Source organism: Sylvia atricapilla, chromosome Z (assembly GCF_009819655.1).
Source record: "Sylvia atricapilla isolate bSylAtr1 chromosome Z, bSylAtr1.pri, whole genome shotgun sequence".
NCBI lineage: Eukaryota > Metazoa > Chordata > Aves > Passeriformes > Sylviidae > Sylvia > Sylvia atricapilla.
This window is the reverse complement of record NC_089174.1, coordinates 80,475,377-80,492,796: the sequence shown is the minus strand read 5'-3', so window position 1 is coordinate 80,492,796 and position 17,420 is coordinate 80,475,377. Positions and strand designations below refer to the sequence as shown.

The following is a 17,420-nucleotide window of genomic DNA, read 5'->3' as shown; positions in this document are numbered from 1 at the left end:
CCCAAACAAATAAATTCCACTGCTATATCTGTAAACAAGACATACAAACCTGGTGCAGCCATGACTCTTGTTAGGTTGTCATGGTAATTCTATCCCAGAAAAAAACCAGCTCAGAGGTGCATTCCCTCTCAGACTACAGATCTCAGGTTGCACTAGTCTTCCTTCCTTCCCAGGTGGTAAGCAGGAGGATTTGGAACCGGAGTGTTCAAACATGCTGCATCCAACAAATGCAACCCCATGGAGGAAAAACAGCAAGGTAGAGACCACTTGAATTATACCAGTCTAATGTGCTTGAATGGAATAGTTTAGCTTTTTTGCCACTACCTTTACAGCTTTAGTGTTTGTTAAGGTAGCATCAAAACATTCAAGGAAAGCAGAGTTAACTTTGTTTTTCTAACACATAGACACTAAAAACAAAAAACAAAAAAAAAAAAAAACAACAACAACAAAAAAGGCAAAAACCCCACAGAGAAAAATCAGCATCATCTATTTTACTGAAAAGATACAATAATTGCTCAAGATGTTCTTGAACCTGAATGGACTCAAAGTAACTGCTATTCCTGCAAGAGGTCTCCTTTCTGCAGGAGCATCTTCCCCTCTCAGATGCCACCAAGTGATTTGCCAGCACAGATGGAAACTGGTATGTTTAGACCTACCAAAGGCAGTTCTCGATTCTTGCCCTCAACATCCACAATCTCCAGTGCCTAAATTATCTCAGATACTGACCTCTGAGTAATGTTCTAACATAGCAAATGATGAGGAGCATACACAAGCAGACCTAGTGGATTGTACAAGAAAATTGTCTGACAGCTAACTGAACTGTTAAAAACGTTTTTCATCATTCATGTAATGATTTACATAGTAGTTTTGAAGTATAAGATAGTCTCAAAAGACATTTTTGAAGTGTAGAAACCATATGCAATCACATCTTTCCCTGGATCAGAGCAGTAGTGTGTTTTTGAAAACCTGCCTTGAGGATCTTGTTACCTGAAAAGCCATCAGCTTAAATATAATTTTTTAATGGTGTCTTATATGCAAACTATTTTATAAAGTGGGTCAACATGTGAAAATAAAGAACAAGATTTGGATGCTATTCTTGTGGACTGTATACAGTATTTATGAAAGACTGAAAAAAAAGTCACGTTAGTACAAAAGGTTACACCTGCTAATACTTTATGAAAAGATTTTAGGCAATGTCTAAGGATGTAGGCATTTATACAACAGAGTGGAAAAAAAGAAAACAAAGAAAAACCAAAACCCCAACAAAAGAATCTACACAATTGTCTTCTTTAATGAAACCATCACAAAATAGAATTGCATTTTAGACATGTATTTTGCTGAAAGCATGAATAAAAGTTAGCAACTATTAACCAGACTTACTACTTTTTTTTTTTTTTAAGCCAGAAATTCTCTCAAAGTTCTCTCAAGTACTTAGATTCTCACCAAAGTATTCTCAGGACTTAATACCCTTCTCCAGTTAAAATAAGCATGTCTTTAATATCATGTCATTCCCTTTGTCATTCTTAGCTATGAAAATAAAGAAGTTCTTTGTATTCTAGCCTTCAGATTGATTTCATGGACGTTTATCATGGAGAGAGGATCGGGAGTAAGACGCAGATGTGAAACAGTGCGCGGCCAGCTGCAGTTACAGACCTGTGTTCTTTCACACAAGAAAATCTCGATGCATGTATGGCATCACACAACTATTTAAGTGGGCACAGTTATTTGCTCAGGGTGCAGAATGACCCATTCTTGGCAAACACTTAGTACCACGTATTGCTGAAACTCACAAACTGATGTTATCACATGCAAGCCTAAGTAAGAACTATTTGCTAACCACTGAAGGTTTTTTTCAGATGTTCCTGGATCACAGCTACGCGACTAGACTAAGATAACTCCAATGAGAGGTGTAGGCTAATTCACCTTTGCCATGCTTTACATCTGCCCTAGCTTTCATGTCAGTACAAAGTATTAGCAGACTAAATCAGAGTAACAGAAGGCTAAGCAAAGGTAAGCAAAGCCACTCAAAGTAAGTGCCATTGTCATAATCGTAGAAAACATATTAAAATCAGTATGATACAAGACAGTCAAATATTTCTTACAGCATCAAAGTAGGACCGTCTTATTCTTTCAGCCTTTTAATGCAAAATTAAATGTAGTGTAAAAAAAGGCATTATTTTTTATTAGTTAGATTGATTTTAGTCACACAAGCCTCTTCCATCTAAGGCCACCTTTGAGGATTAAAAGAGGGTTCTGTGTGCCCCAAGCGATACAGTTTTCACAGGAATACGAATTGTTCAATTAAAGTATTATTTTATAAACTTCTCTCTTTAATTTTTATCCTGTGAGGATTAAAACACAACATGTAAGATGCTAGGCTTAAAGGTCCTTCCTCCCTTCCTGCTTCCTTCCTCCCGCACCAGCAGGTGGGGCCAGGCATCAGCCATGAGCTCGCCCAGAGCCTCTCTCCACGTGCAGTTCGTACTCGCACTGGCAAAGCCTATCCCTGTGCTTCCTGTGGTGCTCACAAAGGCTTTCTTAGTTATTATCAACCCTGATGCTATCACTGTGGAAAAAAAAAAAAAAAAAGCTCTATTTCACCTCAGTGGAGCTTGCAAAAATCTTTGCAATCATCAGTGTTAAAGCAGGTGGCCAGGACTCTGTTTTCAGACGCACGCACTTACCTGGCAGCTAGAAATTTTCCTAGAAATGTGATCACAAGCAGCCAGCAAGGCTTTATTCTAGGAACTTGCCCCATTTCTCAGTGCAAGTCAAACCCAACTGACATGAAAATTTATGACTGCAATGTAGTTCTGACAACTGCAGCAGGGCAAAAGGCTTATACTCAAACTGGTTCTAAAAAGAAAGAATTCAAGGGCTCTGGCTTGAATGGTAAATATATTTACCATTGGTATTTGTCATGAGATACTGACTCATCATTTCATCCCATAATTTCCTTTTTCCATTTGCCTAAATCAGGCAAGATGACTATTTCCTTCCCAATGGAGGCTCCAGGTTTGCTGCATTTCACTCACTCTTATGTCTCTCAATACACAAATGTAAATAATTTTCTCAAATGGATTGCTACACTGGCTTTATTAAAAAAAAAATCCTACAACACATACAGTTAAACCATGCACAAATGGTTTTATGCCCTCTTTCAGTTTGGATCTCTGTCAGATATTGCATAACCTGGTTGGTGAAAGGAAAGAGTTTCCAAATGTTCCGTGCCATTATCTTTGTGTAACTTGCTGATCTGTATCTGTTCTAGAAGAGTGAAAAAAAGTTTGGGCTTTTTCTTAAAAAAAAAAATCAAATCTGTTTTATAGCTTCATCCCAAGAAGGAAGAGCTTCAGATTATTTTTAGGCACAAAATCAGCTGAAATAGTACAAAGTGTCAACATGAACAGCCCTTTTAAGTTTCACAGGAAGTTGCAAGAAGCGTCAAAACATCAAAACAGACAAATTATTCATATAAAGTTCTGGTCTGCACTTCTGCAATATGATCTTCATTTCAAAGTGAGAATTTAGCATTCCAAGTTTAATCTGAAAGTATTTCAGTCCATCAATCAAAGCTTTATGCACCAAAGTCTGCCTAAGATCAGGCTGCACAAACCAGGTAGGGAAATGATAGTATATGAATCAACTCTAAATGCATGCGGTCGTATCAGATGAGCTGAATGAACATTTGCAAATTGTATCTGGACTTTGTACAACTTATGCACTTTTCATTTGCAAAGAGCTGAGGAAAACCAGGATGAGCAAGAGGAACCAGCCTAATGCAGCTTCAATTATTTAAAAAAAAAAATCATTCCAAGAGAAAAAACCTCTAGTCATAATGTAAATGTAAAATTTTTACTGCTTCACGTAAGTTTCAGATGTCTAATGGGGGGAATAAAGATGACCCTATGGTGCGTCTCCACTGTTTCAAGTACCTCAATCCTCCCAGCTGCAACCAGGCACCCTTGTCTGGTAGGAAAAAAAAATGTGGCAGGTTGGGCCACTTGGAACCTCACGACAGAGAGGAATTACACCTGCTTTGCCATAGCTCTGATATGCATCAGGCCTGAAACTGGAAGGTGCTAGAGACTTCTTGAGGCTTTTGTTTCTCTTTTATTTTCACATCCTTTCAAATGCAATTAAAAAAAAATCCCCACAAAATCAGACCAAACCTAGTTCTTTATTGACAAAGATAAGGGGAAGACAGGCAAAATGTAACAGTCCTAAAATTTCAGTCAAGGAATGCCAATTCTTGTCTTAACCAATGGTTCTAGAAACTTAAATCTTTCCCCATATTTTTATTTTATTCGTGACTTATTTAAGTGTTTTAATGGAATTTAAAACCACCAGCAAAGGGGGATTTTGTTTCCAGACTGGCTTTTAACATTTAGGAAGCTCCTTGTTTCTAAGTAAGACTGTATAAGACAAGGGCCTGATGAGCAGCTCTGCTCATGTCTCCAGCCTCACTGAGTGCAAAGTGTGTTCAGATGTCTGTGATTATTTGTGTATGAATAATACACCAGTGTGAGTACGAGCAGCATTTTGCCTAAATACTCCAAATTAGATCTAATACAAAACAATTGGGACATTGATGAGCAAGTGATCAGGCTTAATAAAGCCAAGGAAAAAAAACATTCAGAGTGAATAATTAAGTATTGAAGAGTATTGAGAATATTAAACAGTGTTTTTTTTTAAAAAAAATAAAAATTGAAGTAACTTCTTTGATTATGCATATATATTCTTTGAAATCTCAAGTTTCTGATTCAACATATATGCAACAGGTGTACATACAGAATAGACTCTTTAAAGAATTAAAAAAGTATACAGATTACAAGTAAATGAGGTATATTTAAGAAGTCTTAAATTACAGCTCCCCATTAATTTGTCATTTTAATCCACAGTACTTTCAATTCATCAACTAGTGAAAATATAAACTTGAATGCTTTTGGTCAGGCAAATTTCACACTACACATTAATTTATTTGAAATACACTCTAAGGGTGTAGAGAGAAGTATCATCCTGGGAAGAATCTTTTGGCCTACTGCCCATTCCATTGGCTGCTGGACAATGTTAACTGTACTATTCCCTGCCCCAAATGACATCCACAAATATAGTGAAGACACCTGGAAGTCAAACGTATATTGCTACATTGCCCTCTATCTGAACTACATTTCTGCCTTCACCTCTGGTTTTACCCTAGTTTTTGTGGCATCCTGCTAACTTTAAAACTTCACCTTCATTCTGATTTTTATAATCCTCTTTCAGTACAACATTTCCAAATTAATTTCTAAGATTCAAAGTACTCTCTGCCTTAGATCTCTTATAAGAGAGAAAAGATCTGTTAAGAGATTACTTATAATTACTTCTCCTTATAATTTCTTTTAGCAAAGGATACTTTATTTTAACAGTAATTAAGCCTGATGTTTAAATTTCTGTTCAGGATGGTCTAATCCGTGGTCTTAGGGCATTATGGAGGTGTCTAGCCTCTTATATGAAGCTTAAAATCTTTAATTCAAAACCAGCTATGGTAACCTTTTTTTTTTTTATTTTATTTTATTTTTTTTATCAAGAGGAAACAAGGTTGGACTGCAAGCTGATTCTTAAACATTTTAGAGCACAGCAGGATTATGCATACAGAGTTTGAGATGAAGATTCCCAGTTAAATCAGAACGCTTTCTTGCTTCCAATTCCCACAGTTCCACAGTATTAAAAATAAATCCATTGCATTTAAATAGTACTTTCTCTAAAGGCAATAAGCCTCACATGGGAGGTCAAAAATATGCAGAGTACCCCAAATCCGCAGCAGGATTTCCCAAAGTTACTCCCAGCAGTGGAAACTCCCACAAATGCCTGTTACAAACACAGTCCTGGGGAAGGCTTGGAAACAGCAAGATTAACACCAGGACTTCCCAGCGCAGAGCTGTGGCCAGCTCACAGCATGGAGCAAGCATGAGTACTGAAACCAAAGTTACAAAGTGCTACTTTTCAAACCAATAAACATCAAAGTCGGGACGCTGGTTGCTTCACCAAAGCATGCACACGTAAAGAACGGGATTTTCTTTCCATTCTCTGCTGCTCAAAACGACCTGTCAGCATTGAGATGTCTATCCCAAGAGGCATATTTATTCTGCAGCTGCACAGAACGGTGACAACTGTCTCCACAGGTGGGTTAAGAGTCAGTGTCACCTGAGGAGCACACATTAATACCCAATACAAGGATCAAACATGCAACAGTTTTTCTTTTCAAAGGAGATACTCCATTTTCAGAACTAAGCTAATGAAAGAGAAAACATGATGCTCTAATGACTAGCAATTAAGAGTTCAAGGACTTCAGAGATAGGGACAATATAACTTAAAACGCCACTACCCTCTGTACTATGCCACTATAACTTAAAATCCTCATCTGCCCTCAAATTCATCCCACAATGATTGACATCTAGGCACTGCAGACTTACAGGCAACACTTGCTACAGTGCTTCAGAATATTGTTATATAAACCAGTGCAGATTCACTCTTTATTAAGTCCCCACCGACCTAGAAATGCTTCTGCCAGGTTACTTCGGTTGCCACATACATTTTTATATATTTCTGCCCTTATCTTTGCTGGATATCAGCACAGCTGAATATAAACTTATAATATGCACAGAGAGATTAAAGTTGATAAACTGATACCACAAATTTGCAAGTGATGATGCAAACATTTCTGTGTAGGCAGTGTGATACTATTCACTACCATGGTGTCACTGCAAAAATCATGATCACATACTACAACTCTTATTACCTAAAGTTAGAAACCCAGAGAATTTATGAAGTATTAGAAGTTAAAGAAGTATAAGCCACTCTAGTCTTCTCCCATAGGCTGCAAAGTCTATTCTAAAATGTACTTGGCTTATTCATCTGTAAAACCCAACTGTCTGAATGTCAGTAGGTAAAGGAGACAAAATCACTTGGAGGAAGAGGTTTTTTGTTTTTTTACCCCAAAGCTTTACCAACTATAAAAGAGAAGATGTGTTTCTTCTCTTAACAGAAGAGTTGTGATAAAATTCAGAGTGGTGCCTAACATACTGTTGCAAATACAGATTAAAAAGCAACTTAGGAAGATATTTCCTCTGTTGAATCTTTTTTTATACAAGGCTATCTTTTTCTACTATATGCCATATCCCCAGAAATGATAAACCTGAAATTCTCTTTGTTATCATTCATTGTTCATTTTCAAATATTCATTCTTACCTTTAATACCACAGGTAACCTCCCATGACTAGAATATATCTTTTGCTGCTAGCAAGAGATTTGTGGTAAGAACATACATTTAGAAGGCATAGTATTGGACTCACCAAGGACTTTATCAATACTGAGCTTGATGAACCACAAAAGGAAACACCTTCATCAATTTCTTAGAAATCTAAAATAAATGTTAACCGGCCTTCTTTTTCCACTTAAGTTTTCACCATGGAGAATTATAAACACACTTTCCAACCTGTGAGAGGTACCTCACAGTAAGTCACTGGTCTCTGTGCCTGAGACAAACCACATGAAACTACAAAGTGTGTGAGCTAAATATTACAATGCAAAACCAATTCTTACTTGACTGAAATGAGCCGTACACTAAAGAAGCTGACCAGCAGGTCAGCTAAAAGAATATATGCACACATGTACACTCAGACAAGACTGTGAAACAAAAATACCTGAAACCGTGCACCTTCTGAATACTGACCTTGTTGCTCACTCTCTGATTCAGCTCTTGCAGGACTTGGTGCTACTGGTAGAGGCCGAGGAGGACGAGGCTTTGGAGTGGGGGGAGATATTTTTTTCCTTCCAATGTATTCTACATAAGTTCCTGGGAAATCCCCCCTCTCTCCTGTGGTTTCATTAAAGCCATTCAACCAACCAATTTCCTCAGGCTTTGCTTCTTCCCCTTCACTGAATCCAAGTGCTAGTAAGGTACCTTTATTCACAGTTAATATATCTCCTAAGTGCAAGTCAATGTCTTCTTCTCGTTCTTTTTTGTAGTCATATAAAGCTCTGTATTGATATCCCTCAGCACTCATCTTGGCAAATGATTTAACATTCAAAAGTGTTACTAAACAGTATTAAAATGCAATTGTCCAGTTATAGTTTTATGTACAGAGAAATTCAAGATGAATTAAATGGGATGACGAAAATGTCTCTTAAGTAATAAAATCCAACAGAGAATGAAAAAACACCAGTCTGCCTTTTCACTGCTGATGTTTTTACCAATGTATTTATTCTTAGTCACTGTCTGCTCCAGAAGTTAAGTGCTCCAATTCTTCTGTCTCTAGCAATGCTCTTCCAATCAGTTCTTTTCCTGGGCTTGCCGGAGCTTCTGTGTCTCCATACACAAGTTCAGCCAACTCTTCAGCCAGTCACGCTTTCTTCAGAAGTGTTTGCCACAGACTGCCCACATACCTTAAATATGCTGCCACCAAACTCTGCACACATGCTTTTCCTGGAAAGAGAATAGAAATCTGATGAAATCACTTTGCATTTTCTTGATGATTGTGAGCTTTGTATTCAACCTATGACTTAAGCTTTCTGCAACCCTGGCAAAGACTGTGTCTAACATAAGAATCCTAGCTAACAATAAAATCAAGCAAGAGCACAAAAATTATCTCCTGCTAAAGTCTGCATTTTCATAAAGGATATATGTCAAATTACTCGAACCAAATTTGTACCCCTGCAGTATGAGGCATTATGCCTTCTCTGTAACTCATGGCTACTGAAAAGTCTCAGGGTGAGAGGGCTAAGCCCTGGAGCTATCCCTCTAGTGAAGTATCCAACCTGGCAGCAAGATTTTATATACTATCTCCCTGAAGCCAGACAGCCACACCTCTTTTCCACAAAAGGTCTGTCAGGACAGAGGAGGAGCTTACTGTAATTAGCATTGACCACTGGGGTATTCAGTCTCCTCCTGTTTATGACAATGGTGAAGATGGGCAACAACCCCTACCCTAAAAACTGTATTTCAAAAACCTTTTGGAGAAAAATGTCCTCTCAATCTGTAGAAGAACCAAAGACTCAAATGAGCTTTTACTTGATGACTACCATATTTCCCCTTTTTCTTTTTTAAAGAGGGGCTTTACCACTCCCCCATCTTCCAGATGTTTTTTAATGTGTTTATGATATAATACTAGAAAAACAATCAGCAACTGAAATAGGCACACCCAGACCACCTAAGCAGCCCAAGAAGGAGTAAAGTATTCAGGGTGTATGCTTAAATTACATTCAAGGCAAGAGAACACAGGCCTGAACTTTTGGCTCAAGGTTGCCCAACCATAAAGTAAAAGAAAAAAAAAACACAACTAAACCCCAAGTCTATTTAGAGAACAGTTGCTTGAAGACCTATAGAACAGTGAAAGCTTTCTAAACATTATTTCAACTGTTACTCATTTTCATCTACTTAAAAAAGACAAGCCAAATCATAATTTAAAATTCTATACTGGAAATCAGAAAGTACTAACTACTCAAAGCTGCATGAAAGTCCTAAACTACATCGGAATAAAAGACCTGAGAGTTGTGTGATACCAGCAGGTAATATATTGACTGCGTACTATGTACTCAATATATACAAAGCTCTTTTTATTGTGAAACACTCCCTTTTTTACACTGTAAAGGGACACCAGTAGACAAGGCTGGAACAGGGAACATCTGACAGCTCTTTTCCACACCATTTTTTCTAATGTCTCAGTCATCAAGTCCTTTGAAATATGACTAACTGACAAGCTAAGAAGTGTTTATAAGAATGCATATGGGCTTCCTGTGCCAGTGAATGAATGTGATCCCTAATTTGTATGTGGCTCTTCCTCTGTCCATCAGGTCCCTTGCAGCACGTTGCACAACATCTCTCGTGACAGAACACATAAGAAAATCTTGTTAAGTTCTTGAAGAACTTCCTTATCATCCCTTGCAAACAGTTTTTGTTGTAGCAAAGAATTATCTGAGCCTGAATTAGACTTCCCATTTCAAAAAACTTGCAAGCATTTATTTTAATAACTTGCAAATCTATCCATGAGAATTAGGCACCCAGCTCCCACAAAAGTTTTAATCAGAAATTTCTGCAGCCACTTCTGAAAAACCAAACTATGCTGCCTATCTCATGCTACCAAATATCACAGACTTTGCAATTAACATGAAGTTTCACTGATGCTTAATTTTGCCTCTTCTAACAGAGAAAAGTCTACCAACAAAAACCGGGGAAAAAGTACCAGTATCAATGTATCAACTAAATAGTAGAGAAGCCTTTACAAAAGCCTGGATTTCTCCTGTTTCATGCAGCAAGATAAAAAAAAAAGCACTTAAGGAGTTTTGATCCAAGTGTTTTATGATTAATACAAATGTTTCCAATCAAAACCAACTATGCACACAGCAAAGCCAGCTAGAAAATTACCACTTTGACTACTTTAAATACTTTGAAATATTTATTTTCTTTTTAAGGAAGGTTCAACAAGTGCTCTGCTACAACTACTTATTTAACTCCTACTGCCTATGGGCATTTTGGCAGCCAACGAAGTCTTCTAAACACTGTAGAATTCAACCGACTTGACCTATTCCTCTGATCTTTTATTATCAAATGTATTGTAGAAGCTTCATGGCCATGTATTTAGAATAAGTACTTCTGCCTGTTATGCATCTTTTGAAAATACAGAACTAGAAATGTTGTAGTAACATAAGAACAGCTTATGACAATTTAAAGCATATTTCAAAAACTCAAAACATTAGAAAAAAATAAATGAAGCTATGGTAGCAGCAAAGTTTCCTTAGAACCAGTTTCCCTGGGGCTCAGAGCTGCAGTACCTGTTCATACTCACTTATCAGCACCACCCTCAGTACAGAGTCCCCAGCATCTGACCCCTGGTCTATGGTTCATCTATCTGGAGACACTTCTGTGAGTCAGTCAGTCTGAACTTTTTGGATTTACGCCTTTTTCTATTGTTACTATGCGTCAGGTTCATGGATGAACAAAGACTCAGAGTTCAAGAACCTTGCAGATAGACCTAACACAGGGATAAAGAGCAGTTTTCCACACTGGCTCAGTGTGGATACACTGTAGTGTATCCAAAATGCCCTCTTAGAGTATTTTGTTAAGACCCCGTATAAAAAAAAAATTCTCTTCACTCCAACTGAAGTTACACAGACTTCAGGCATTTTGACTCAAACTGACTGGTTCTAAAATATATAGCTTGGACACCATGTTAGATAGATAAGAACAAACAAACCAAACACTTCGGTGAAGAAAACAGTCTTATATTTGAGATGATGTATTACTGGATTTCCATTTGGCTGGTCAAATGGAAAAGGAGGAAGAACTATTGTTGTTCATTTGGTTTTTATTTACTGTCTAAAAGCTTCATGCCACTAAAAGATTCCTGTGTTCAAGGAAGAATTCCAGTCTCTCAGCAGAATGGTTTATGTTGGGCATTTCAGCAGTGATAAAATCAAAAATTCAACAGAAAAACTCAAGAGAGTCCTGCAAATTTAGGTGAAAAAGGAAGGGGACATGAAATCTTCCCCTCCACCCTCCCCTTCTTCCCCTGTTAAAAATGACATCTGGCTCTCCCACTTCACTGGTACCCAAGTGTTTCCTCCCACACAAGCTATCATGTCTTTGGTGCCGGAGGATAAAAACTTCTACACTGCATATGCATGCACAGTGATACCAGCGGGGTGGGCTGGTTACTGGTACAGCATATAAGATGCAAAGGTTTTCTTCACCTTAATATTAACATATTTAATATCTCCTTGCACTGCAATCTCTCTAATACTAACCCCCAAAATCCCTAGAGGAATAGCGCCTAACACTAGCTTCCCTTACACTGCAGGATAAGCTTGGAAGATAGAAGAGTTGACTAACATACTCAGGGAGACACTGAAGTAATGAGAATTGAAGGGTAAGCGGGGAAATTTGCCTGGAGACCGACTCTTCTCCCCACTAGGCGTCTACACACCTGTGACTCAAACTGCAGCTCTCTCTGAAGTACGCTCTCCGAGTGGAGACGACCACATTAGAACACTATTTTCTGCAAGAAAGCGAGGTGGGCAATGTATCACGAAGTAATACTTTCATACCGCTTCCAGTCTGAAATAATTATTTTAAATCTTTGGAGATTCTATAACAAGTCTTTGAACGAGCTCAAATACTTGCGCATTGAATAAGTACTCTGAGCACTGTACGTGATATCTCATTCTGAAAGTCTCAAAGACCTTATAAAGGCTGCAAACTATGGACGAAGGCAGGGAATCATCAAGACCGCTTTCGGTAGGATAATTACATTAACAATGACAACTGAAAAACTTAGGGAGAGCAGCACAGTCTGAACTCCCTCTCGCTGAAGCGGCGGGCAGGTTAACCACTCCGCAGCGCTGCGCCGACACCAAGCGCCCTTCGCAGAGCAGCGGCTCCCCGGGGCCGGTGCTCGGGGTGCTGCAGCTCCTGCAGCGCCGGGGCAGCGCCGCACCGAGCCGGCGCGGGGACCACGGCGGAGCCCCGGGCACGGAGGACGCCGCGCCGACGGCTCCCGCCCGGGCGCTCCGTACGGACAGCCCTTCCGCCGCCCCGGGGCTGTGTCCCAGCCCGGCTCCCCTCGCGGCTGCCGGGCAGCCCCGCAGCGGCCGCGCCGCTCGCCCTGCCCGTCCAGGAAGCGCCGGGCCGAGGCGCCCTGCGCGGCGGGGGGAGAGGCTGCACCGTGCTCGGGGCTCGGCCTCGGCCGCAGCGCACGGCCCGCCCCGGCCTGCCGCGCCGGAGGGCTCGGCGGCGCCACAGCCCGCTCCGCACGGGGGGGAAAAAGTTGCGCGGGGCGGCGCTGCCGCTCGGACTGTCACCCCGCAGGCCAGGCCGGTGCCCGGGTTCCGGGCGGCCGCACGGCCCCGCACCGCCCCCTCCCGCCCCGCTCCCCTGCCCCGGCAGCCGCCCGAGGGGCAGCACCAGCTGCAGCGGATGCAGCGGGACTCGCTTTACCTCGGCAGCGGCGGCAGCAGCAGCGGCGGTAGCAGCAAATGCAGCAGGAGCGGCAGGGCCGTCGCCACCTCCCTCCCACCGGCGGGCAGCAGCTGCCGCCGCGACGCCCCGCTCTCTGTCGTCGCCCGTCCCGCCGCGCCGCCGGACCCGCTGCCCGGACCGCGCTCGCCGCCTCAGCGCCTCGGCGGTGCCGTGCCCGCCGCCGGCTCTGCCTCCGACCCGCCCCCGGCGCCTCCGCCAACCCGCGGCGGCACCGCCCCGCCGCGCCCGCTGACTGACGGCGGCACCGCCCGCCCCCGCCCCGCCGCCGACCCGGCACAGACCGGTCCGGGCCCCGCCGCCGCCGGGCTCCCCGAGCTCCCCGAGCTCCCCGCCGTGGCCGGGGGCCTTTGGGTCGCCGTCCTCGGGCGCGGCGCCCGGCGGTGCCTGCTGGCCTCGGGTGCCGCCTCGGGCCGGGGAGGTCAGTCCGGGCCGGGAGGCGGCGAGAGGAGCACGTGCTTCTGCCTAGTTCCTCCTTGGGGATTTTCCTCCTCTCTTTTCCTTCCCGCCCCCCCGAGTTAACGTGGTGCGTGGCGTCGGTGAAGTGTGAATTGGGTGAAGTTCAGAACAAAGGCAACCACCGCGGACCGTGGGTGCCGGGCTGTGTGAGGAGCGGGGCCGTGCAGAGCAGCTACAGCCCGCTGTCCTCCCTTCATGGGCTGCCGGGGCACTGCCCGCCTGGAGCCGCGCTCCCCCGCACGGCCCAGCCAGCCCGGTGCCCTGCCAGCCCGGTGCCCAGCCAGCCCGGTGCCCTGCCAGCCCGGTGCCCTGCCAGCCCGGCGCCCTGCCAGCCCAATGCCCTGCCAGCCCGGCGTCCTCCCAGCCCGGTGCCCTGCCAGCCCGGTGCCCAGCCAGCCCAATGCCCTGCCAGCCCAATGCCCAGCCAGCCCAATGCCCTGCCAGCCCAGCATCCTGCCAGCCCAGTGCCCTGCCAGCCCAGCGCCCAGCCAGCCCGGTGCCCTGCCAGCCCAATGCCCAGCCAGCCCGGTGCCCTGCCAGCCCGGTGCCCAGCCAGCCCGGTGCCCTGCCAGCCCGGTGCCCTGCCAGCCCAATGCCCTGCCAGCCCGGCGCCCTCCCAGCCCGGTGCCCTGCCAGCCCGGTGCCCAGCCAGCCCAATGCCCTGCCAGCCCAGCATCCTGCCAGCCCGGTGCCCTGCCAGCCCAGCGCCCAGCCAGCCCGGTGCCCTGCCAGCCCAATGCCCAGCCAGCCCGGTGCCCTGCCAGCCCAGTGCCCTGCCAGCCCAATGCCCTGCCAGCCCAATGCCCTGCCAGCCCAGTGCCCTGCCAACCCAGCGCCCTGCCAGCCCAGTGCCCTGCCAGCCCGGTGCCCAGCCAGCCCAATGCCCTGCCAGCCCGGTGCCCTGCCCGCCCAATGCCCTGCCAGCCCAATGCCCTGCCAGCCCAGCGCCCTGCCAGCCCAGTGCCCTGCCAGCCCGGTGCCCAGCCAGCACAATGCCCTGCCAGCCCGGTGCCCTGCCAGCCCGGTGCCCTGCCAGCCCAATGCCCAGCCAGCCCAGTGCCCTGCCAGCGCAATGCGCTGCCAGCCCGGTGCCCTGCCAGCCCGGTGCCCTGCCAGCCCAATGCCCTGCCAGCCCAATGCCCTGCCAGCCCGGTGCCCAGCCAGCCCGGTGCCCTCCCAGCCCAATGCCCTGCCAGCCCAGTGCCCTGCCAGCCCGGTGCCCTCCCAGCCCGGTGCCCTGCCAGCCCAGTGCCCTGCCAGCCCGGTGCCCTGCCAGCCCGGTGCCCTGCCGGCCCGGCGCCCTGCGAGCCCGGTGCCCAGCCAGCCCAGCGCCCTGCCAGCCCAGCGCCCTGCCAGCCCAGTGCCCTGCCAGCCCAATGCCCTGCCAGCCCAATGCCCAGCCAGCCCAGCGCCCTGCCAGCCCAGCGCCCAGCCAGCCCAGCGCCCTGCCAGCCCAGTGCCCTGCCAGCCCAATGCCCTGCCAGCCCAGCGCCCTGCCAGCCCAGTGCCCTGCCAGCCCGGTGCCCTGCCCCGGGAGCCGCGGGACACACGCCCCTCAGCTCAGCCCGGCTGGAGGTGGCAGCTGTCTGCAGAAACAGAGACCACCAGTTGATCCCGTTGATTGCCAGTGCCCGAGTCTGAAAGGATCCGTGCGGTACAGAACAAAATTATTTATTCCCTGCTGCAAGGAGCACGCCACCTCCAGTGGATCTGACAGCACGAGGGTGTGGCACAGCACCACGAGTTTGCAGCGACACAGTCGTGCTGCAGATGTATCCTTTGTCGGGACAGATCTCTGTTTAGATACTAAGTATGTGTGCAAGTGTTACCACGACTGTCAGTTTGAAGGAAGACGGTGTGATAAGCGAAGAGAACGCATCCAGGGTGGCAGGGAAGGAGTGCCAGGGCAGCCATGCAGGAATCAAGGTAAAGGTTCATGGAGGCCTATGGTGTGAACACAGGGGATGACCTGCTTAAAAGCAGCCAAAATAATGATAACACAGAACCTCCAAAGTGTTTGCTGCAGACAGAATGCCAGGATCAGGCCCTGAAATACCTTATAAGAAACTGTATGCCTGATAAAGTAAGACAGTCTGAACTTCAGTAATCTGGAGAAGTGTATGTACTGTCTGGGCAGGAGGGAAGAGAGTGTCTTAATCTAAATTCTGAAACAGTGGCTTATGGTCTGATCATGAACAATAAAAAGGAAAGTGGACCAGTTTTACTACAAGCTTCTGTCAGGTGCAGTAGATCAGACTTTGGAATCCTTAGACTTTGGGAAATATTTATCTGGAAAAATGCTCTAAACCAAATTTTTTATTGTACTGAGTATGGGGTAAATGTGGGAATCAATAATTAGTTGCAATTCCTTTAAAATATGCTCTGCACTGGCCTGTTATGCTTTGCAGAGGATTTAGCTTGTTTCCTCCTTGTGCTCCTAATTCTTCAAGCTTCCAAGAGTCACTGGAAGGATGTTTCTGGCACCTGTTAATGACTTTTGCATTGATTTATTAAGGTCCAGTTTCCTTCAGGACTGCAGGCGGGAGAAAGTGACAGTTCCCAAGGCCTGTAGGGTGACAGTGTGGGTCTGACCCCACAGGGGTGTGAAAGAGCACTGCAAGGCTGTATCCTTGAAGGCCCAGGACCCAGGCCCTGGAAGATGGTAAAAGTGCCTTATATGGCAACATAAAGACACAGGATGACTTTTTAAATTAATGCTTCTTTGGAGTAGAGACTGCTGTTTGTACACAAGCAAAAGCATTGTTGTAATTTAAAGAGTGAACAGTAAATTGTTTTGAGGGAAATGTCAGCTCATACGGGGTTTTGGTTGTTTTTTTGTTTTTGTTTTTTTTGTTTTGTTTGTTTGTTTGGTTGGTTGGTTTTTTTTGGGGGGGGAGGCGGGGGAGATTTGTTGTGGAATTGAATATGCAGGCAGAAGCTGAATTAAGAAATAATGTCCCATTTCTTCTGTCCAGACTGCTGTCTCTGGCATTTGCTATTGCTGAAGGCAAAAACAGCATGGGTTTTGGAAGGGATTAGGCAGACTGGCTGGTTGGAATGCCAGTCCTGGGCACTGGTCTAACACTGGGTATTTAGAGGAACTAAAAATCTCTCAAGTAGTGTTTCCCAGCTGGTGAGACTAGACTTGTCCCACAGGTGAAATGCAGGGCTAGGGTCGATGTCTGTGCTCTCTCCCTGCTGGCATGGTATCAATCAGTGGAGGGAAAAGTCTCCAGGGAAAGTTCCAGGTCCTCCTTCTTGCTTCCCTTCTACCCCTCCAGGGCATCTGGGTCTCTCCTTTCTTTACAAATTTTCTTCCCTGAACTTTGATTTCGGCTTGAGCATCTCCCTTGCTGCTTTCTCTGTGAATCAAAGAAAGAAAGGGACCCAAAAGAGAAGAAGTAGGCAATAGCAGCATCTAACTCCCATGCTCCCTTTGCTGGCTTTGCTGTCATGCCTGTTGTGCTTCAGTCTCAAGGTCACTCCAGCTCTTTCACTCTCTCCCTGTAGATCCCAGCAGTATCCCAATGTCTCCAGGAATAATTTCCTATGCTTAATCTTGGTAGGTGAAAGTTATACGACAAGGTTTGCTCTAGGAATGTTGCAAAGCAGTACCCCAGGAGACGAAAAGGAGAATGCACAAGTTGAAAACTGTATTCCTTCTTCTATCAGATACTCTTCAGAGGGTCTTAAGGACTGCATAAGGCTTTTGCATAATGAGTTTGCAGTGGGCTTTAATGCATGTAGATGTATTTGATTAGTTCTATGTTTGTTGAGAAGGATATTCTTGGCAAATTGAAAGGCTAGGTTATTGAGGCAACATGTAAACAGGAGGGAATTTCAAGGCAACAGTCAGTGAAAAGCAGTAGACAGAAGGGTAAAATATGGGTGAGAGTGCAGGATCATCAAGGTACAAACCATACACACATGTTTTTGCTAGGACAACTGT

The 17,420-nt window shown here is 45.0% G+C and overlaps 1 protein-coding gene across 1 annotated transcript in view; it reads right to left on the bottom strand.

The window, feature by feature from the left end:
* The window catches only part of PIK3R1 (phosphoinositide-3-kinase regulatory subunit 1), a 55,911-nt gene extending 47,456 nt beyond the window's left edge, over positions 1-8,455 (bottom strand). Inside the window, exon 1 of the mRNA XM_066340073.1 lies at positions 7,715-8,455. Within this exon, the coding sequence (XP_066196170.1) occupies positions 7,715-8,048 (334 nt within the window). The 5' untranslated portion in view covers positions 8,049-8,455. The remainder of the gene's footprint in view (positions 1-7,714) is intronic.
* Between the last annotated feature and the right edge of the window lie 8,965 nt (positions 8,456-17,420).